At 43.4% G+C, this 19,115-nt stretch overlaps 3 protein-coding genes across 3 annotated transcripts in view; 1 reads left to right on the top strand and 2 right to left on the bottom strand.

Annotated features, from left to right (window-relative positions):
* Positions 1-3,186: 3,186 nt before the first annotated feature.
* tymp (thymidine phosphorylase) lies at positions 3,187-9,592 on the top strand. The gene is made up of 10 exons (XM_084573958.1): positions 3,187-3,890; positions 4,216-4,339; positions 4,918-5,120; positions 6,664-6,762; positions 7,052-7,181; positions 7,266-7,384; positions 7,544-7,706; positions 8,694-8,921; positions 9,014-9,154; positions 9,233-9,592. The coding sequence occupies exons 1-10, from the start codon at positions 3,888-3,890 to the stop codon at positions 9,364-9,366; spliced, it is 1,344 nt and encodes a 447-aa protein (XP_084430084.1). The 5' UTR covers positions 3,187-3,887; the 3' UTR covers positions 9,367-9,592.
* A 75-nt stretch (positions 9,593-9,667) lies between these two features.
* On the bottom strand, positions 9,668-12,310 carry lsm8 (LSM8 homolog, U6 small nuclear RNA associated). Its single transcript, XM_084573959.1, has 4 exons — positions 12,146-12,310; positions 11,771-11,811; positions 9,977-10,104; positions 9,668-9,898 (listed from the first exon to the last, which is right to left on the bottom strand). Exons 1-4 carry the CDS (start codon positions 12,174-12,176, stop codon positions 9,808-9,810), a joined length of 291 nt encoding a protein of 96 aa, XP_084430085.1. The 5' UTR covers positions 12,177-12,310; the 3' UTR covers positions 9,668-9,807.
* Positions 12,311-12,885: 575 nt separating this feature from the next.
* The window catches only part of grip1 (glutamate receptor interacting protein 1), a 49,171-nt gene continuing 42,941 nt past the window's right edge, over positions 12,886-19,115 (bottom strand). Inside the window, exons 22-25 of the mRNA XM_084573957.1 lie at positions 18,060-18,170; positions 17,858-17,974; positions 17,630-17,776; positions 12,886-17,262 (exon numbers count right to left, since the gene is read on the bottom strand). Coding sequence (XP_084430083.1) covers positions 16,966-17,262; positions 17,630-17,776; positions 17,858-17,974; positions 18,060-18,170 — 672 coding nt within the window. The 3' untranslated portion in view covers positions 12,886-16,965. The remainder of the gene's footprint in view (positions 17,263-17,629; positions 17,777-17,857; positions 17,975-18,059; positions 18,171-19,115) is intronic.

Genomic DNA, 19,115 nt, shown 5'->3' with positions numbered 1-19,115 from the left:
TTGAAATGTTGCATTTATAGCACCCCCCAGAGACCAAGGGTCACAAAAGTTGGGGTGCTTGTACAGAATCATATTATTATCAATGATATGAATGATAGGTAGAAAGCTAGGAAGTGTTACTATTAGCTGGAAGGCCAGGACGCTTGGAAGAGGTACTATTGCTGGCTTTCATTGAAAATATGCTGACAAAGCTTCAGTTTCCGTTTCATTTTTAGTAAACTTAGAGAAACCTGTCTGGGCCAATCAAATCAGAGGCTGATAAATGGAAACAAAATGGCGGTTCAGTTTGAGAGTTACCCATGAACCAGGATGAATTTAGATAGGGATGGAAAAGTGAGCTAAAATGGCCGCCATCGGAGGGGGTAACAATAGCAATCCTCATCTTCCTGATGATTGGCTGAGAATCCCGGCTTTCTAACCTTGCGCGTGAAAACCTTCCTTCTCCTCCTCTTCCTCATATTCTATACTCCTCCTGATAACTTTATGGTTTTATGGTTACCCTCCACCTCCTCATCTTCCTCATCTTCCTCCTCTCTAGCTTCCTCTTTTTACAGTATGTTTGTAGTTTCTTCTGGAGTGAGTGGCGTTGTGTGTACTTGTAGTTTTTTCTTCCCTTTTCTAAAAATCAAAGAGCACACGATGACAACTGATGAGCTCTGCAACGCAACAGATTATGATCTTTATAATAAACTGTCATTTATTACAAAGTTGACGCGCCGCCTTCCTGTATGGTTCTTTCACAATAAGAGCTCTGTGACTTCTGACCTTATTTGGCCAGTTAATAACTGACCAGTTTAACATCACCGTGGTTTTGTCACAGAGTCCACACTGACCGACACTACTGCTCATCATTCACTGTCCCTGCAGAGTAAAATGGGTCGAGAGCAACAATCTAAAATAAATGTTTTTAAACATTTTTAAAAATTGTCGTAGGAATAGCTAATATTAGCTTGGAAGCTAAAAGGGCTTCTATTAGCTGGAAGGCTAGGAAGAGCTACTGTTAGCTGAATTTCAATGATCCGATAAAGATCACTTCCTGTTTTCCTTGAGAGTCGACAATTTTCGGTTCAACTTGCTGAATAGGCAAAAAATGCTGCAGAGGTTAGCGCCAACGACGTAGGACACAACAGGAAAAGATGACCAGTCACCGCCACGCAGAGCGGTTTAGAAATAACCGCTATTGAATCAAACATTAACGGTTTTCTGTGCACAGCAGAAACATCACATTAGAGTCACGAGCAGTTTTATAAATCTACAGAACCATATCCAAGCTGCCTTTTATTTCAAAAATATTCGAAAGAATTGTGTGTGAGCAGCTTCTTCTCTGCGTTTGAATCTGATGAAGAAAAAAACAATCCAAGTCTAGTTCCAAGTTTGCTGAAGTGGTACAAGTTTATTGGAGTTCCAGGTCATGGTGAGCCTACCGACACAGAGTGGGTCTGAGACCAGAGACTGACCCAGAATGCCGGGCCAGAGAACAGATATACTCTGTCCCCAGGTGTGGTTGCAGACAGTTCCTGAATAGATCGTATAGTGGATGTATATTGGTCAGTCGAGGGGAACTTTACACAGGAGGGTGAACGCAGGGGGCAGAGGTGACTTCCAGACATGGTCAGTGATAAAGGAACAAAAGGACAAAGGAGTGACACTCAGGTAGTATGATCAGGAAACTCTGATCGGCAGGGGAGCAGACGTGTCAAGGGCAATGCCCCTTCAAACACAATGCATGTTGTTTTCTTCAGGAGAAGGGACCACATCACTCCAGTTTTAGCAGACCTCCACGGAATGGGTTTTAAGGTCTTATTGATGAGGAAATCAGTTCAGCTGAGTCTGTGAATGTTCTTAAAATCCCATTCAGGAAACACTGAACTACATTAAACCTATTGAACATTAACCTGCATAAAGAAATAAACTGCTCATCTACACCAGTCATCTAGACTTGGACCTTCTATTGACATGAAGCATGCTCTAACCCCGACCAGAGCTGGAAACTCATTGGCTCCCTCAGCAACTCACCTCCTCCTCCCTCCTCTTTGATTGGCTGAACCTGAGGCTGCTGTCCGATAAGCTGCAGCCTCCATATCAGTTCATGGTCGTGGACACCAGAGCAGGTGAGCAACTGTCCTCATAGAGACTGGACACAGGAACTCAGTCTGAATTAATGTCTAAAGTTACTCTTCATTAATTAACTTTTTAAATGGGAATTCATTTTTGACACATTTGGTTTTAATTTGATCACATGTTGATCAGTTTGTGGTTGTAAATATTTCCATTTGTCTACAGAGGCATATGGGGACAGTGGGAATTTTGTGATGGAAGCTAATCCCAGTGTCCCCGTATGTCTGTGTACAATCACATACATGGTCCAGGTCAGGTTGAGAGATTAATTATAATTTTATGATAAAATCAAAAAGTAGTATACATCGCACACTAGAGAGTATTTTGCTAACTTTATTTGGCGTGAACAACCTATAATTTTATGATGTTTAAAGAAAGAGCTGGACAAAAACTTGTGTCAATAAATAAATGCAATAAATTACTGACAAATGCTATACTAAATGCTAACAGAAGCATGCTATCATGCTAACAATTACTAAAACATGTTCACTACATTTCTATTGGTCGGTTTTATTGTCACCACAGTTACATTTATATCCTTCACTACTATGTAGTTAATATGTACGAATAACAGAGCATAAAGAGGTGGCCAGATTATTAGGTACACTAGTGAATGTATTCTAAAATAACAGTCCTGCTCTAAATCTATACTTCGTTTCATCATCACTTTTCTGACGTTGTTTCAGCATCAACAGGGCTCTCAACTTTTTAACTAAGCTTGGAGTGAGGGTGAAGTGTGTTTGAAGATAATGTATTAGTATAGTATTAATGTAAAGGACAAATTCCTTTAAACCAAATAAATTGTTTTATTTACAACTTTGAACACCCCTTGAACAGCACCAGTCATTATCTGCATTAATTAGCTCCTGTGTCTCTAGGAGGTTCAACCTGAACATGCAGACAACATACATGTGTACATTTACATGTTAACAGTTAAAAACAGACACTCATTCATTTAAACAGTCCCATCTAACCATCACCGTCCAAAACTGTTTAAATAAGGTGAAAATGATCCATAAATCAAATATCCTGCAGAGTTCCTCAACTTCAATAAAGCAGTTATTGTGAAAAAAATAACGACGTGATGACGTTCTCGCCTCGTGGGCTTTTACTTCCAGCTCTTCTTTGACATTCGCGCGCACTGGTGGAAGGCGTGGTTACGGTGCGGCAACGAGAAATACTATTTTCTGATTGGCTGTTAGGTCGCTGATCCAAGCAGAGGGAGTCTGCTTTCTCCTCACCAGAATCAGAATCAGGATCAACCAGTCCAGGATTTGGTATCGATCGGTGTTTGGGTCGATCCGCCCACAACTAGTCCCCCAGTGACTTCAGGCTGCAGCCAGTCACCTCCTCTGCAGAGAGAACGCCACGTTGCAGTCTGGACTTGTCCTTGGCAGAGGCCGCAGCTTAGACGGTGATGAGTCACTGATGGTGTAGAAGTGAACCAGAAGTCAACCAGAAGTGAACCAGTGTTTTAGGTTCAGGAAGTAAATGTTTTAATTAGTTTACTGATGTCCAGCTCCCATCTGAGGTCCTGGGACATGATGGTGCCCTGGAAACGGAGGGACTCCACAGTGTTGACTGTAGAGTCACACACGATGAATGGATGAATGGATGAATGAGGGGGCGGAGGGCGGGACGGGGTGCGTGTTCTTCCTGTAATCCACAATCACTGCCATCCACAAACTTTAGGAGCTCCACAGACCGTGACTGAAGTTCAGCTGTTCGTGTCCAGGGAGAAGAGCTGATCCGTGAGGGGACCAGTGCTGATGGTACGGGAGTCTCATCCATTCATAGATTACTAATCTCTTTTTTAAACAGTCTGTGTTAATAATGTTCAGAGAGTTTGATCACTTCCCAGCGTGAGGAATGTCACACGTGGCGTGTGAACGTGTGAATTTATTGACACTCGTCAGTCTTGAGAGTCCTGAGCATCAGCTGAGCATTAATTAGATCAGATGTACCTAATGAACTGGACAGGAGGTGTTAAATCAGAGCAGAACAGCAGAGTTGGCGGTTTGTTCAGGAAAGTACCCATCTCACGTTCCCTGTTTCCTTTCTTCCTCGGTTATCTCCATTCGTCTCTAACGGTACCAGACCGACATGTTCTCGATCCAGGACCTGATCAGGAAGAAGAGGGATGGAGGAACCTTCAGTGATGAAGAAGTCAAAGCCTTCATCCAGGCCGTCACATCTGGATCCATCCAGGACTGTCAGACAGGTATGGAGCCTCCGTCAGCCTCCGTCAGCCTCCGTCAGCTCCGTGCTGTGCAGTACCGCTAGATTTAGTATCGATCCGATACAAAGTACATACAGGGCCAGGATCGCAGATACCGATATTGATACTTTTAATACTTAAGTTGGATGCATCATCAGTCTGAATCTGAATTCATTTTTATGACCTTTAAGTGTTTTTGTTATTTACCTTTTGGATTATTATTCAGTTACGATCCAGAACAGACTTTAGACAAAGTTTATGTGTAAATAGAAACACACACAAAAACACGAAAACACTAAATTATCACTTGAGAACAAATGAAAACAAATGGTTTTTCATGCAGAGTGTTCAGAAACTATAATAGAAGGAGGAAGTGAGTCTGCTCTGCTCTGGGACAGCAGCAGCGTTGAGACAAACACAGTCCGGTTACAGCCGCTTCAATGACACACGACAGAAACTGAAAGTAAAGTATCGGTCTCGTTATGTTGGTATCGATACCCACGTTGGATCGATCCAAATATCGATCCAACGTTGGTATTTCGATCGATCCGTCATCGTATCCCCTGCTCTGTGTCTTTCAGGTGCCATGCTCATGGCTATCTGGATGAAGGGGATGGTTGCCAAGGAGACCCAGACCCTGACCAGAGAGATGATGTCATCGGGGGAAGTGATGTCATGGCCGGAGGAGTGGAGGGAGCTGATGGTCGACAAGCATTCCACAGGAGGGGTGGGAGATAAAGTTAGCCTGGTGTTAGCTCCAGCGCTAGCTGCCTGCGGCTGCAAGGTAGAGCACAAATAATATAATATAACATAATATAATATAATATAATATAATATAAAATAATATAATATAGCCACATTGTTTAACAACCGCTTCATTAAGGACATATTTAAGTTTTGAAACATATCGTGAATTAATAAAACTAATTAATCCTAAGAAAAATCTGATACCCATTAAACATGAAAATAAAATTATGTAAAACAAAAAATACTATCCAGACTATTGTAAAAACATTTATATCTAAAAACAATTCCAAAATGTTTGAAAATAGATAAATATAAATGAACTATGCAATTTTTTTTAAATTTAAAATATACTTTTTCAAAATCAAATATAATATATAATCAAAATATATATAATAAATCCTATTAAAAACTAAAAATAAAGAATATCCAAAAAATAAAAAATAAATAAATGTAGTATGCAAAAAAATTAAAAAGCTTGAAATTCAAATGATTTCATTAACTATTTCACATAATAAAACGATTTCTTGTCCAAATTCCAGTTAAACATGTGTTCATTATATTTTAATGGAAAAAACATGAAAATTCTTCAAAATATCTATGATTCAGCTTTGGCTTAAATATAACTTGAGTACTTTGGTTACTTGAAGATCACGGTTGAGTTTGAGTTGTTTCTGAAACTGAAGTTTTAACAAATACTTTAAATAGTTGATATAATAAGATTCAGATTCAGATTCAGAAAACTTTATTTGTCCCCGGGAGGCACAAGTGAGCAGCTTAACGTACAAGTACAGACATTTTAAGTCACCATGCCATAAATGTTATAACTATCCAAGATGTCCATGGAGAATGTAAACAGACTGTATAAGTAAAGTGACTAAAGTGCAAATGTAAACAGTAAACAGTAGTTACAGGGAATAAATATTTACAAGTTATAGCCGAGGTAGAATGGGTAATAAATAAACACAACCAAGAGTCTCTCCAGCTGCGGAGCCGTCGTCCAGAGGAAAGCCACTGAAACGCTGAGTGGAGGACGTGTGAAGAGTCTTTGGTGATTTTATCTGCCAGTGTCTGTTGGTCATGAATATGTGATAGAGTTCTTACAGGCAGACCAATGATCTTAGAGCAGACTGAAACAGTGCTCTGCATTCAATTTCTGTTGTGGAGGCTGATGGAGGAACCAGCAGGTTATTGAGAATGTGATGATGCTCTCAATAAAACTGAAATAAAAAGTCTTTGCTGACTCCAAAGGAGCTGAGTTTCCTCAGGAGGTAGAGACGTTGCTGGCACCTTCTGAGAGTCTCTTCAGTGTTGGAGGAGAATTTCAGCAGGTTGTCAAAGATGGTGCCCAGATATTTGAACTCCTCCATCAGCTCCACTGGCTTCCCATGGATGATGGCGGTGGCTACGAACAGGTGCCCCGTGTGAGGCTCGAACTCATGACCTTTAGATAATGAGATTGAAGGTCTCATTATCTCATAATCTCATAATCTAAATAAAACAAATAGAACAAATGCATGATGCTTATTATTATTATTCTGAGATTGAGATGCACAATGTCTAACCTCAGGTGTTCTTGTCAGGTGCCTATGATCAGTGGGCGGGGCTTAGCTCATACCGGAGGAACTTTGGATAAACTGGAATCAATTCCAGGGTACAACGTCCAACAGTCAAAGGAGCAGGTGAAACCAACTGTTCTTTCATCAAACTAGAAAGTTTTCGCACAATACTTTCTGAAATTAGGGATTTATTCATCCCAGATTATCTTGTAATGTGAGATGTTTACAGATCAGCTGTGATTATTATCAGACATGTTTGATACTAGGCTAACGTTAGCTAGCATGCTACCGTAGACAGAGTTAAAATCTCACCTCAGTTTATCCATTTCTCCTTGATCTGATAAGATAATCTGAATAAAATCCTGTAGTGTGTGCATGTTTGAGATTATCTGTGACTAATGACTCACTGCAGATTCTGAAGATCCTCGGCTCGGTGGGCTGTTGCATCGTGGGTCAGACGGAGACACTGGTTCCTGCAGATCGTATCCTGTACGCTCGGCGGGACGCCACCAGCACCGTGGACAGCTTACCGCTCATCACCGGTACTGACCTGTGTTCACAAACAGAAACTAAAACGGTTCTAAAGATAAACATGACTTTACATGTGTGGCTGTGTTGATCTCCAGGTTCTATCGTCTCAAAGAAAGGCGCTGAGTCTCTGCGTGCTCTGGTGCTGGACGTGAAGTTTGGACGAGCTGCTCTCTACAAAGACCTGGACGGAGCTAAAGAGCTAGCACAGATGATGGTAAGACACTTTCACATATGATAATCCTTTAATGTGAAACACCTTTGCAGGAAATAATAACTTTCACTGACAGCAGCTTAATAGAAAGAACTATATGAGTCGTTTAAATCGTGATTATTTAGAGGAGAGTTCTTCTACCCAGGTTCGTTCTTGTTTCAGGTGGAAACAGGAAACGGTCTGGGCATAAAAACTGCGGCGGTCCTCAGCCGGATGGACGCTACGATCGGTCGGTGTGTGGGCAACAGTCTGGAGGTGATCGAATCTCTGGAGACACTGAAGGGGAAAGGACCCGACGACCTGATGGAGCTGGTGACGGTTCTGGGTAACGAGACCTAATGTCCCGCTCTAAACACCCTCGTCCTAAATGTCCCCTAGAAAAATGTCCCACCGTCATTCAGTAACTCTGCATAGAATACGTCAACGCGTCACAATGTTTGCTGAAAATTATCTCAACCCAAACGAAAAAAGATGAAATTCACTAAACACAGATTCTGATGTTCACACGACACACAAAGAAGAAAAAAGAAGTTGAAGATGAACTGCTGAATATTTGGTTTATTAAGTGATGGTAATAGCGCTAAAGGCGATGCTAATGGCGACTGATGACACTACTGGCAGTCCCAAATATTATTTATAATTTATCATTTTATTTCTTAATAAATTAAAGATGTATTTAACTTTTTTTTTTAATCGTCACTGTTAGCTCTACAACATATTTTAAAATAAAACATTGGTAAATTAATTAATTAATAATTATCAGTAAAATAAAATGAAAATATTTTTATTTTGTTCATTACACACACTTCCTGTGTCAACATTGCTAAGTTAGCTGAACGCGGCTACCTCGCTAAAGGCTAAAGTTAGCATAAACGTATTTAATTCCTGAACAGACTGTCGAACAGAAACCAAATTAATCCGCCAACAGATCACTGATGAATGTTCGTTGTTGATTAAAGTTTGTTTAATCAACAACGAACATAAAGCAGCTAATTTGAGAAGCTAACGTTAGCTACATAACCGTTATTTAGCAGTTTGGAACGGTAGCCATGATTCGTTCAAGGACACTGGGAGAAAAGATTGTTCTCAGGTGATGGCGCCATTTTCTTTTTTTTTTCTTTTTTTTTTTTTTTGTGATTTCCAACCTGTTTTAAAAAACACACCCTAAATGAATTAGTAATAATTGAAACGTCAAGGAAGTATTACACTCTGTAAACATGTTCATGGTTTTTATTTTTATTGTTTTTGACTGTGAAACTAGTCATTTATGTAGTTTAGTTAAAGCTAAATATTTTACCTGTGGTTCCTGAAGGGGGTGTGCTGCTGATGATGAACGGCTTGGCTTCCGACCAATCAGAGGGCAGTAAGAAGATTTCTGACGCAGTGATTGGTGGAGCCGCTCTGTCCAAGTTCCAGCTCATGATGGAGGCTCAGGGCGTGGCCAGTGACAAGGCTCGCACTCTATGCTCCGCCAGCTGCGACTACTTCAGCGTCCTGAGGAAATCTAAACATCAGCTGGAACTAGAGGCTCCTGCCGATGGTAAGATAAGAATAAAAAGATAATAAATACATTTTATATTTAATTAAAGATGTAGCTAAACTAAAAACATTAATCTGTTTGTTTACCTGCAGGTGTAGTTGAGGACGTGGATGGTTTGGTTTTGGCGCAGGTCCTTCATAAGTTGGGGGCGGGGCGATCAAAGGTGGGAGAGCCTGTCAATCACAGCGTGGGGGCGGAGCTACTGGTTTCTCTGGGTCAGAAGGTCAAGAAAGGTGAGATGATGATGATGATGATGATGATGATGATGATGCGTTCAGGGGCAGACTCCTGATGAACTCGTGTGTTTCCAGGCGCCCCGTGGCTGCGGCTCCATCACGAGGCCCCGGCTCCGACTCCAGACCAGATCAGTCAACTGCAGAGCGCTCTGACCGTCGGCACCCGAACGCAGCGCAGCTACAAGCTGGTGGAGGAAGTTCTGCTCTGAGATCAAGTTTAACGCTAGAATATTTTTCAGCTAACGCTAAAATCACATTTAAGAAAAAAAAACGAATCACAGATGATTTATTAACAAACGCATTAAAATCTGCTTGAAAACTGTTTCTGCTTCCAATCAGCCACAACAATGAAGATGGTCATAATGATATGGCGGATCACTGTACATTGTGAGAGCACTTGACAGATGACGCTGAGGACGCCTCATTAAAACAACAGATCATTAACGTGGTGTCATTTGTTGTTTTTGACTTTTAGTTTAATAAAAGAAACAAGATTTTTATTTTTTTTTTTACAACAAATGAAACTTTATTAAACAATCCCAGTTTGACAAAAAAAGTCCATTTAACAACTTTTAACAATTCTTTTTTATTTTATTTATAAAAAAATACAAAGAGAAAACGAGGCTCCGTTGCCGTGGAGACAGTGGAGGTCAGTGGACCACGGAGTTGAGCGGCTCGGCTCTGATGTTTCCTAAATCCAGAGTGGAGTCCGTCTCCTCGTCGATCTCCCCGATCACCGCCCTGACACAAACAAACGAGTAAATTAAACTAGAAACAAACCTGAATTAATCGTCAGTAAGTTTCAGATCGCTAACTCACACGTTGTCTCCTCGGACGATGTAGAGTCCCAGCACCACCTGCTCCACCCCCTGGCTGGAGCTGAAGACTCGCTCGTGACTCTCGTCCAGAATCAGGTTGATGGTCTGATCGAAGCCCTTCAGGGTCCCCTGAACAAACCAAGACATGCTACATATTAATGCTAAGCTAACCCTCGCTACAAGATGGCTACACTGTATTTACCGTATGTAGTACCACCATTAGACCAGTAGATGGAGACAAACATGACGTGAAGGGACCGGGATACGATTCAGTCAGAGGGTGACTCACCTGATGTTAGTTATTTTAGGATGGACCCGAGGAGAGAGGAAAGAAGGGAAGGAAATAGGGAAGGAATGGAGAAGGGAGAAAGGAAGGAAGGAAAGAGGGAAGAAGTGAAAAAGGGAATGAATGAATGAACGAAGGAAAGAAAGAAGAAGAAACTCCTCTTCCTCAGATCAGCCCTGTTGAGTAGGTGGTCTTTAATGTGACCCAGGACTCAGTGTGTTCACACTACCAAAGGAAGGAGGTCACATGTGTCCCAGACCACCTCCACATGTGGACTGACACCAGATCAGTGTTCACACATGGACCTGTTTAACCTGGACTCTAGAGACCAGATCGGTGTTCACACCTGGACCTGTTTAACCTGGACTCTAGAGACCAGATCGGTGTTCACACCTGGACCTGTTTAACCTGGACACTAGAGACCAGATCGGTGTTCACACCTGGACCTGTTTAACCTGGACTCTAGAGACCAGATCGGTGTTCACACCTGGACCTGTTTAACCTGGACTCTAGAGACCAGATCGGTGTTCACACCTGGACCTGTTTAACCTGGACTCTAGAGACCAGATCGGTGTTCACACCTGGACCTGTTTAACCTGGACTCTAGAGACCAGATCAGTGTTCACACCTGGACCTGTTTAACCTGGACTCTAGAGACCAGACCAGTGTTCACACCTGGACCTGTTTAACATGGACTCTAGAGACCAGACCAGTGTTCACACCTGGACCTGTTTAACCTGGACTCTAGAGACCAGACCAGTGTTCACACCTGGACCTGTTAAACCTGGACTCTAGAGACCTGATCAGTGTTCACACCTGGACTCTAGAGACCAGACCAGTGTTCACACCTGGACCTGTTTAACATGGACTCTAGAGACCAGATCAGTGTTCACACCTGGACCTGTTGAACCTGGACTCTAGAGACCAGACCAGTGTTCACACCTGGACCTGTTTAACATGGACTCTAGAGACCAGATCGGTGTTCACACCTGGACCTGTTTAACCTGGACTCTAGAGACCAGATCAGTGTTCACACCTGGACTCTAGAGACCAGACCAGTGTTCACACCTGGACCTGTTTAACCTGGGGCCTCATGTACGAAGGTTGCGCTCACAGAAAAGTTCAGATGTATCAAGAGTGAAATGTCCGGGGACTTTGTACGTGGCTACGCCAACGATGTGGGACAAAGAGGACATCTGAGGACATCTTTGCACATCTCCACTCCAGTGAGCAGCGTCTCCAATTCTCTTTCTGTGAAGTTCTTCTTCTTTCCCGTCTGATTCATTCTTATGTTTTTGTTTTCTGATCGAACAGAGAGAGGAATCTCAGGTGGAGGGTCAATTTAAATATAATTTGAATATTTAAAAGAGGTGTGCAGGGAGGGGTCAAGTAAATCTACGCAAGTCTTTGTACATGAGGCCCCTGGACTCTAGAGATCAGACCAGGACAAAGGGGGGGGGGGGGGGGGTCTATATGAATCTGTAAATGTCAGGAGGTCTTTGAACTCACCACAATCATTCTTCCGTCTGAGGTGACTATGGCCACAGTACCTGAACAAGCAGGGGTTAAAGAAAACGACAACACCTGACTGGAGGTTTAAACCAGTTTAAAGTTAATAAAATACAAATAAAACAAGAGTTAAAGTCTTAACATCATCTCAGATCAATAACATGTCTGTCAGAGCTTCTGGTGCTAACGTTAGCATCGTGTTTCTGGCTAAAAGCGCAGCGATATGTTACTAAATAGCGGTTTTACTACTGAGAATGAAATATAAACACACATCCTAGCTAGCACGCTAAGCTAACAAGCGTTTATTCATCCATTCATTCAAACGGGCAGCTAGCATGTTAGCTTATTAGCCGGCTAGCAGCAGAACCAGGATACGGTTAATGTAGCTCTCCAGAGCGGTGGACATGCTTCGTCCCGGGCTTTATTTATCCAACACGGACGTCGGTGAATATTTCCACCGGTTGGCTCGTGACACTACGACGCAGAGACCGAAGAGACCGAGCAGCTAACGGCAACAACACACCGAGAAGAGAGGAGCGAAGACCGGACTAATCCAACGCAGATCCACGGAGCAGGCAGGAGCGTCGAGCGCCGAGCGTTGCGTCACATCCGGTTTTAGGATTTTGGCGCCACTCAACTGATTTATATTTTTGTTTGGCCTTTTTTTCGTATTAGTTTATTAAAGCCCAGCCTGTTTACCCGTTTAAATCAGTTTGATTTAGAAAATTAATGTTATGCTTATTTAAAAATAAATACATTAATGCACAACTAAATAAATTTAAGGACGTTAATTCACCAGATCATATCTATGTAGCTGCTACTGCTATGCTAGCTACATTTAGCTGTGTAGCTATTCTAACTCATGAACTGAACCAGCTAGTTTTATTTATTTATGTGTAATAAACAGGATAAAGATATGTTTCCTAAGAGGTAACTGTGTGGAGAATAAAATTTAACTTAGCTTTAGCCATGATTAGCTACAGACAGTGTTGAACAGTGATTTTGAGATTAGAAACTCATTTTTAGTTTTTAAATAAAGTTTAATCTTGTGCAATACGCTGATAAGAAACCACACGTGGAGTCCAGTCGTCCCAGCAGGTCTTCATCTTTATTGTTGCTCAGTAGTCGTTCATACAAAGGGGGGTGGAGGAGATCAGTGGAGCCCGACGGGACAAACACCAGGAACGTCATGCTACCAAAGTATTAAATTTGTACAAAAATACTTTACAACATCCCTGTTCCTTTAAAGAAAAATACAGTTTGGTTGGTTGGTGAAGCTACATGGAAACTAATCTGACCCACTATTTCAAATGGCAGTGCAATGCATGTGTGTGTGTGTGTGTGTGTGTGTGTGTGTGTGTGTGTGTGTGTTTTATGTGTGTGTGTGTGGACGGCTTGCTGAGGTGAGTGCAAATCCCTGCAATGTTACACACACACACACAGACATGCATACAAATGCACACGCTAACACAAACACACTTCCTACATGCACACAAACAGAGTGTGTATGGCTTTAGGTCGTCGCACTCGTCAAACCGTCCTGAAGCCACGCCCCCTCAGCTTCGTGGCTTGCTCCTATTGGTGGAACAGTTTTGTCTCAGCTGAACGATGAAATGGGGTTCGTGTGATGTTGTCTTAAAAACAAGGCGCTCCGTCATGTGCTAACTGACTGCTAGCCATGTGCTAACTGACTGCTAGCCATGTGCTAACTAAACACTAGTGTTAGCTCTGTCCTGTCTGTGAGCTAAAAAGAACATTGTTGTAGGTCTGTGCTAACTATATGCTACCCAGGTTAGCCCCTTAGCTGTGTGATATTGGTATGAGAACTGTGTTGGTAATGTACTGTTAGCCCTGTGCTAGCTACATTATCAAGGTGTAGATCAGACTAGCTGTGTTAGCCCTGTGTTACCCATACACTGTGTTAGCTAAATATTTTACCTGCTATGCTAACCATATTTTCGCTATTTCTGCCATTTGTTAGACTTCTTGATGTTAATCATGTGCAGCTCAGCTAAGTGCTAACTTCCTGCCCCTTACAGTGTATGAGGTCAAAAGTGTTAGCCCTCTATTAACCCTAAACTGTGTTAGCCAGATATTTTACCTGCTATGCTAATCACCATTAGCCATTTGTTAGCCTCGGTGTAGACGTTAACCTTGTGCTATCACATTCCATCTAGGTGTTCAGCTTACTTTGGCTGTATGCTAGCTGTATGCTAGCTGTATGCTCAAGCAGGCCAAACAACTAGAAGGATGTCAGTTTGATGTAAGTTGTATGCTAACCAAACATTAGCAGTGTTGGCTATCCATGTTTCTAAAGTGTTAGCCTTGTCTCAGCTGTGTGCTAACTTTATTTTAGCTACCGCGTGCTAAGTCACAGCTTTAATATCCAGGTGTTTTGCTAACACATTAAAACTCTCTTTAATAGATGTTACCCCTGTGTTAGCTTTGTGCTAAGTTTGTGCTAACCATACACTCGCCGAGATGGCCCTGGGCTCGCATTGTGCTGACATAATGTTAACCGTTAGCCTTTTATAAACTGTATGCTAACCACGTATAGTGCTAACCAAACGTTTGATAGATGGTAAACATATCTCCTAGCCTTGTGTTGTGTGTGTCGCCACATGTTATGGCAAAACGCTCAGTGTCTGCTAGCCACATGCTAACCACATGCTAGCACTGTGCTTGAAATCCAGCAGAGTCACAGTTTGGGACGGAGTATGGGAGCCAATCACAGCTCTCTAATCCGGAGCGCGTTGCCGGGCAGATGCTGGATTGTCCGTCCAGCTCGGGGAGAGTTTCTACTGGTTGTTGGTGCTGAGGGAGGGTTCTGATTGGCCGGTTTAAATAGTGAGTTCAGACTGAGGTGAGAGCGGAAGATGTTGAACACACACACGCACGCACACACACAAACACACACGCACACACACACACACACACACTAGTATTAATTGAGTATTAACTTTCACAGGTTTCCTGCTTTAACAGGACTTTTTTTTCTTATGTTTTCGTGGTTATGAGGTGAAGGTTTTCAGGGGTTGGATGGTTTTGATGTGAACAGCGAGAGGACGGAACCGCTCTTTAATCTATTTTACATCTTTTCAGGTTCAGTCGCCATGGAAACAAACAAACAAACAAACAGAGAGAACTGACAACAGTCAAACAAAAAACACACCGATCGATTAGCATAATAGATCACTGTTACTGGGGCCGGGGGGGGGGGGAGGGGGCGGGGCTTGGGGGAGTCAGGGCGGGGGCATGCTTGGCTTCTTCCCGGGAGCTGATTGGTTGGTTTTTGTGTCGACCAATCGCAGACAGGCGAGGAAATGTTTGTTATCTGATTGGTTCCAGCCAATCAGCTGAATCAGAACTGCCGTTGGTCTGTTGCTCTGGCTTCCTATTGGTCGCAGGAAGAGGAGGGGCGGGGCAAAGCCACGACTAGGAATTAGGATTTAGAAGTGGGAGGGGCTTAACTGGCCTCATGTTTTTAGCACACACGCACAAACAGACACTCACACATACATACACAGTGTGGCCAGTCCAACGGGTGTAAACAGTAGAAAAAGGATTCTTATTGAACTGCTCAGTGTCGTCTTCATCATCATCATCATCATCATCATCATCATCATCATCATGACTCTTCCAGTCTGCAGCTCGTTCATGGCACAGAACTAAAGTTTTAACAGTAAACCCTTCGTCTTTGAGTCCATCTCATCAGGGATTCTCCGATCAGTGTCAGCTGATGAATTACTGTAAATCACTTTTCATTCTTTAAAGGTCAAATTAATGTTTCCTGAAGCTAATCCATTATAAATCTGACACCAACGAATCAAAGTTTGATTTCCATCGTCCAGTCTGTTGATGTCTGCCAGCTTTCAGGGACCAAGGTCGGTCAAGTGCTTTTGGGGTTTTCTTAAAAATATTTGAGGCTTCATGTGAATTAAATAATTATATTTTTGGTGGTCTGGGTCACTTTCAGCAGCCACGAACAACTGGACATGATTGACTCTGATCATATTTAGGAATCTGGGCCCCACCCTTCTAGATTCTTGTCTTCACCAGACTCTACGTCCTCCTATCCCTTTTCTGATCTTGAACTTTAAACTGTTCTAACCCTTAAACCTTCTTTACTAGTGAGGGTACTTCCTGGTTTACCTTCCTTCTTCCTCAAACCATATCTAGTGTTGGTGAAAACAGAAGTATGCTAACAGAGCGGTTGTCAGATGCTTGACTGGTTGAGTAAACAGACTTTGGACTGTGACGTAAACTGGCTCGGTTTTGATTCGGTTCCCAATAACATCAAGCCTCGACAGTCTGACCGGAGCATCCCTAGTCTCCTTGGCAACCTTTCTGTCCATCAGCAGGTTCTGGATTCTGGACCTGGGTCCCATCAGTCTTGGTGCTGCTGAGGTTGTTGGCCGGTAGAGCAAGATACAGTGAGTTCTGGTTCTAGTAGGACCAGAACTCATGGCTCTGGGCTCCCAGAAGCAGCGCCCACGGATCCCAGATTATTAAGACCACGAACAAGACGCGTGCCTTGGACCAATAGGAACACTACTTGTGGTTCAGGTTTGCAGAGGAAACAGTTGCCATGGTTCTGCCACCACTAAGGCCAGCACGTATGTGTCTTTAACCAGTAAGACCATTGGCTGTGGCTCTGGCTTCAGTAGCACTGATACCTATGGCCCTGTTACCTGTGAGACCATGAACCAGAACCATATCTTGGACCACTGGGTGTGGCTCTGACTAAGACCAGAACCCATGTACCTAGGACCTGTGGCTCTTTAATAAAACAGACAAGACCTAGTTTTGGTTTTTTGGACCAGTTAGATCTTTTCCCGTGGCTGTGGCCTCAGTAGGACCATTAATCCTGGACCACTTAGGCCAGAGGCTCCAGCTGTGGTTCCAAAAGGATCAGTGGTTATGATTCTGGTTCCAGTGACACCAGTAGAACCAGCCTGCAGAACTGGTTCAGGTGAAAACGTGAGGAGTTGCCCCGGTCCGTCAGTGTGCTTTCAGGCTGCATCAGCAGTTCAAGGCTCAAACGTAAGTGGTCAAAGGTCAAAGTTCATCCAGAGGGTGTGTGTAGCACCATGGGAGGTCCACTGTGAACCAGTTTGATTCAAAGTTGTTGTACCGTTCTCCAGTCCAGTCTGGTGAGAACCGGCTGTATCGAGTTTGATCCAGTTTTTGTTTTGCTATAAGGAACTATTAGTTACCTGCCCCACCCCGAGCGCCACCCCCAACCCGTCTCCCGGTTGACTCCACTTTATTGGACCTCCGTCTTCTCCGTGACCAATGGAGAGCTCCGAGGGGCCCAGATCGCTGCCCATTGGCTGAGGTGAGTGGCTGCTGTTGGCGGTGCCGTCGGTGTGATTGGCCAGCGTGGAGGACGAGGGGTTTCTGCTGATGACGAGCTCCAGTCGGTTCGGAGACTCTGCGATCAGAGGAACGACGAGGCAACAGTCAAAGTCCCTGGTCCGCACATGGTTGATCTGGAGAGAGATTAAAATGGAGAGGCTTTCACTTTCAACTGTTTAACTGGGATCTTCTCAACTATGAGTTGATGATTTGTTGCCGTTGTTGCTCCAAGTTGCTGTAAGGTTTCTGAAAGTGGAGTATTTTTGTACCTGGATGACCGTGATGGTCCGAAAAATCAACCTACGTGTAACAAGGATAACTGGACTTGTTGGGTTTGTTAAAAATGGAGTTAGGGTTCAGATGGACACCACCCACAGATGTTCCTCATGAATCTCTCCACCAGTCATTAAGAACTGAAGACTAAGATGAAACGTCTTAAACAAACCCAACACATCTAGTTGCTCTAGTTTTAGCTGTTTTTGTGTTTTTGTGATTTTGTACCTGTAGTATTCGGTCGTAGGCTCGAAGGCCGCCTATCTCCGCCGGTCCTCCCAGTCGGATGTTATTAACGTAGACACCACGGTCCAACAAACCGTCAGAAACACTGAAACCAAAGTCTTCCAGGTCCGAGACTTTCTCTAGTGTCAACTGAAAACACAGAATCACCGTTAGAACCAGCAGATTTAAGTCCATCACGGCGGAGTGAAGTGTAACTGGGCCAAACGTCACCTTGTGGAGTTCTACAGGGTTCTGGTTCAGGATCTCGTTGACTTCCTGCCTCATTTTCCTCATGGCAAAGGCTCGGCGCTGAGGGTCAGAGGGCAAGGTGTTGGAGCGAGGCGTCACCTGGAAACGTTTATATGAAGATTATTCTTCAGACGACACCAACAAACTCTTTCACTCCAGACAACATAATCTGACGGATCCAAACCTGTGGTCTGGAGCTGCTGCGTTCCTGGAAGCTCGCCTGGCGTCCCAGCGTGCTGCGCAGAGGGGTGGGGTCGTGGTTCAGACTGAGGGTGGAGCCCGACATGATGGTTGCCTGGAGACAGCCAATCAGAGAGCGGCAGTCAGAGACGATCAATTAGAGACGGATGTTAAAGAAAACATGGAGATTAAAGGTCAGAACCTTTGACTCCAGCTGGGACCAGACGGGACTTGTTTATGTTGACAGAGTCTACTGAGAGGTTCTACTGTTTTCACCATCAACAGGTTCTACTGATGTTCCTGACTCTATTTCTAGAAGGTGTTAGGGTTAGATCTACTGTTTTTACCACTGACAGGTGACAGAATCTAATGATCTACTGTCATCATCTGTTTCTACTAAACCAACCAATCCATTGACACCGTCTCTACTTTAGTATCTACTACTGTTCTTATCGATTGATTTACAGACCAGGTCTTTAGTTTTCTAACCAGATGTGTTGTTGTTTCTACTGGAAGCTTCTTCTCACGTCACTCAACAGATGCTCACTTCAGCCAATCAGAATCAAGGACTCATCAGACCGCATGCATGACTGACACAACTACCCATCAGGCCTTGCACAAGCTCTGCTGGCATGCCTTGCTCAAACTGCCATGCCTGATGCAACATGACTGTGCCACGTGATTGGTCACAAGCTGGAGGATGTCACTGAGATGTCACAATGACGCCACCATGGTCTGTAGCTCGCTGCTCTTAGAGTGCAGTTAGAGTCGCATTCAAAACCAGCTAACATGTCCGACGTTGGAAGAGGTCCGGTTACAGAGGGGGGGACAGAGAGAGGGGAGGATGTGGGGTGAGTTAGTAGAGGGGAGGGAGGAGGATACCAGAGTGAGGAGGTGCGTCTCCTTTCCAGACTCCTGGAAGAGAAGGAGTCATTTCTCTTTTTTACTGCTGAGCAACTAAAGACGATATAAACATGTATTTGATAAAAGAACAAATACCAGTAAAATATAACTTTTAACACACAGGGCAGTAATTCAACCTGAAGACAGGAAGTAATCT

Source organism: Chelon labrosus (genome assembly GCF_963514085.1).
Source record: "Chelon labrosus genome assembly, chromosome: 23".
NCBI classification, from domain to species: Eukaryota; Metazoa; Chordata; class Actinopteri; order Mugiliformes; family Mugilidae; genus Chelon; species Chelon labrosus.
The sequence above is the reverse complement of the archived record's forward strand: the minus strand, read 5'-3'. Positions and strand labels throughout refer to the sequence as shown.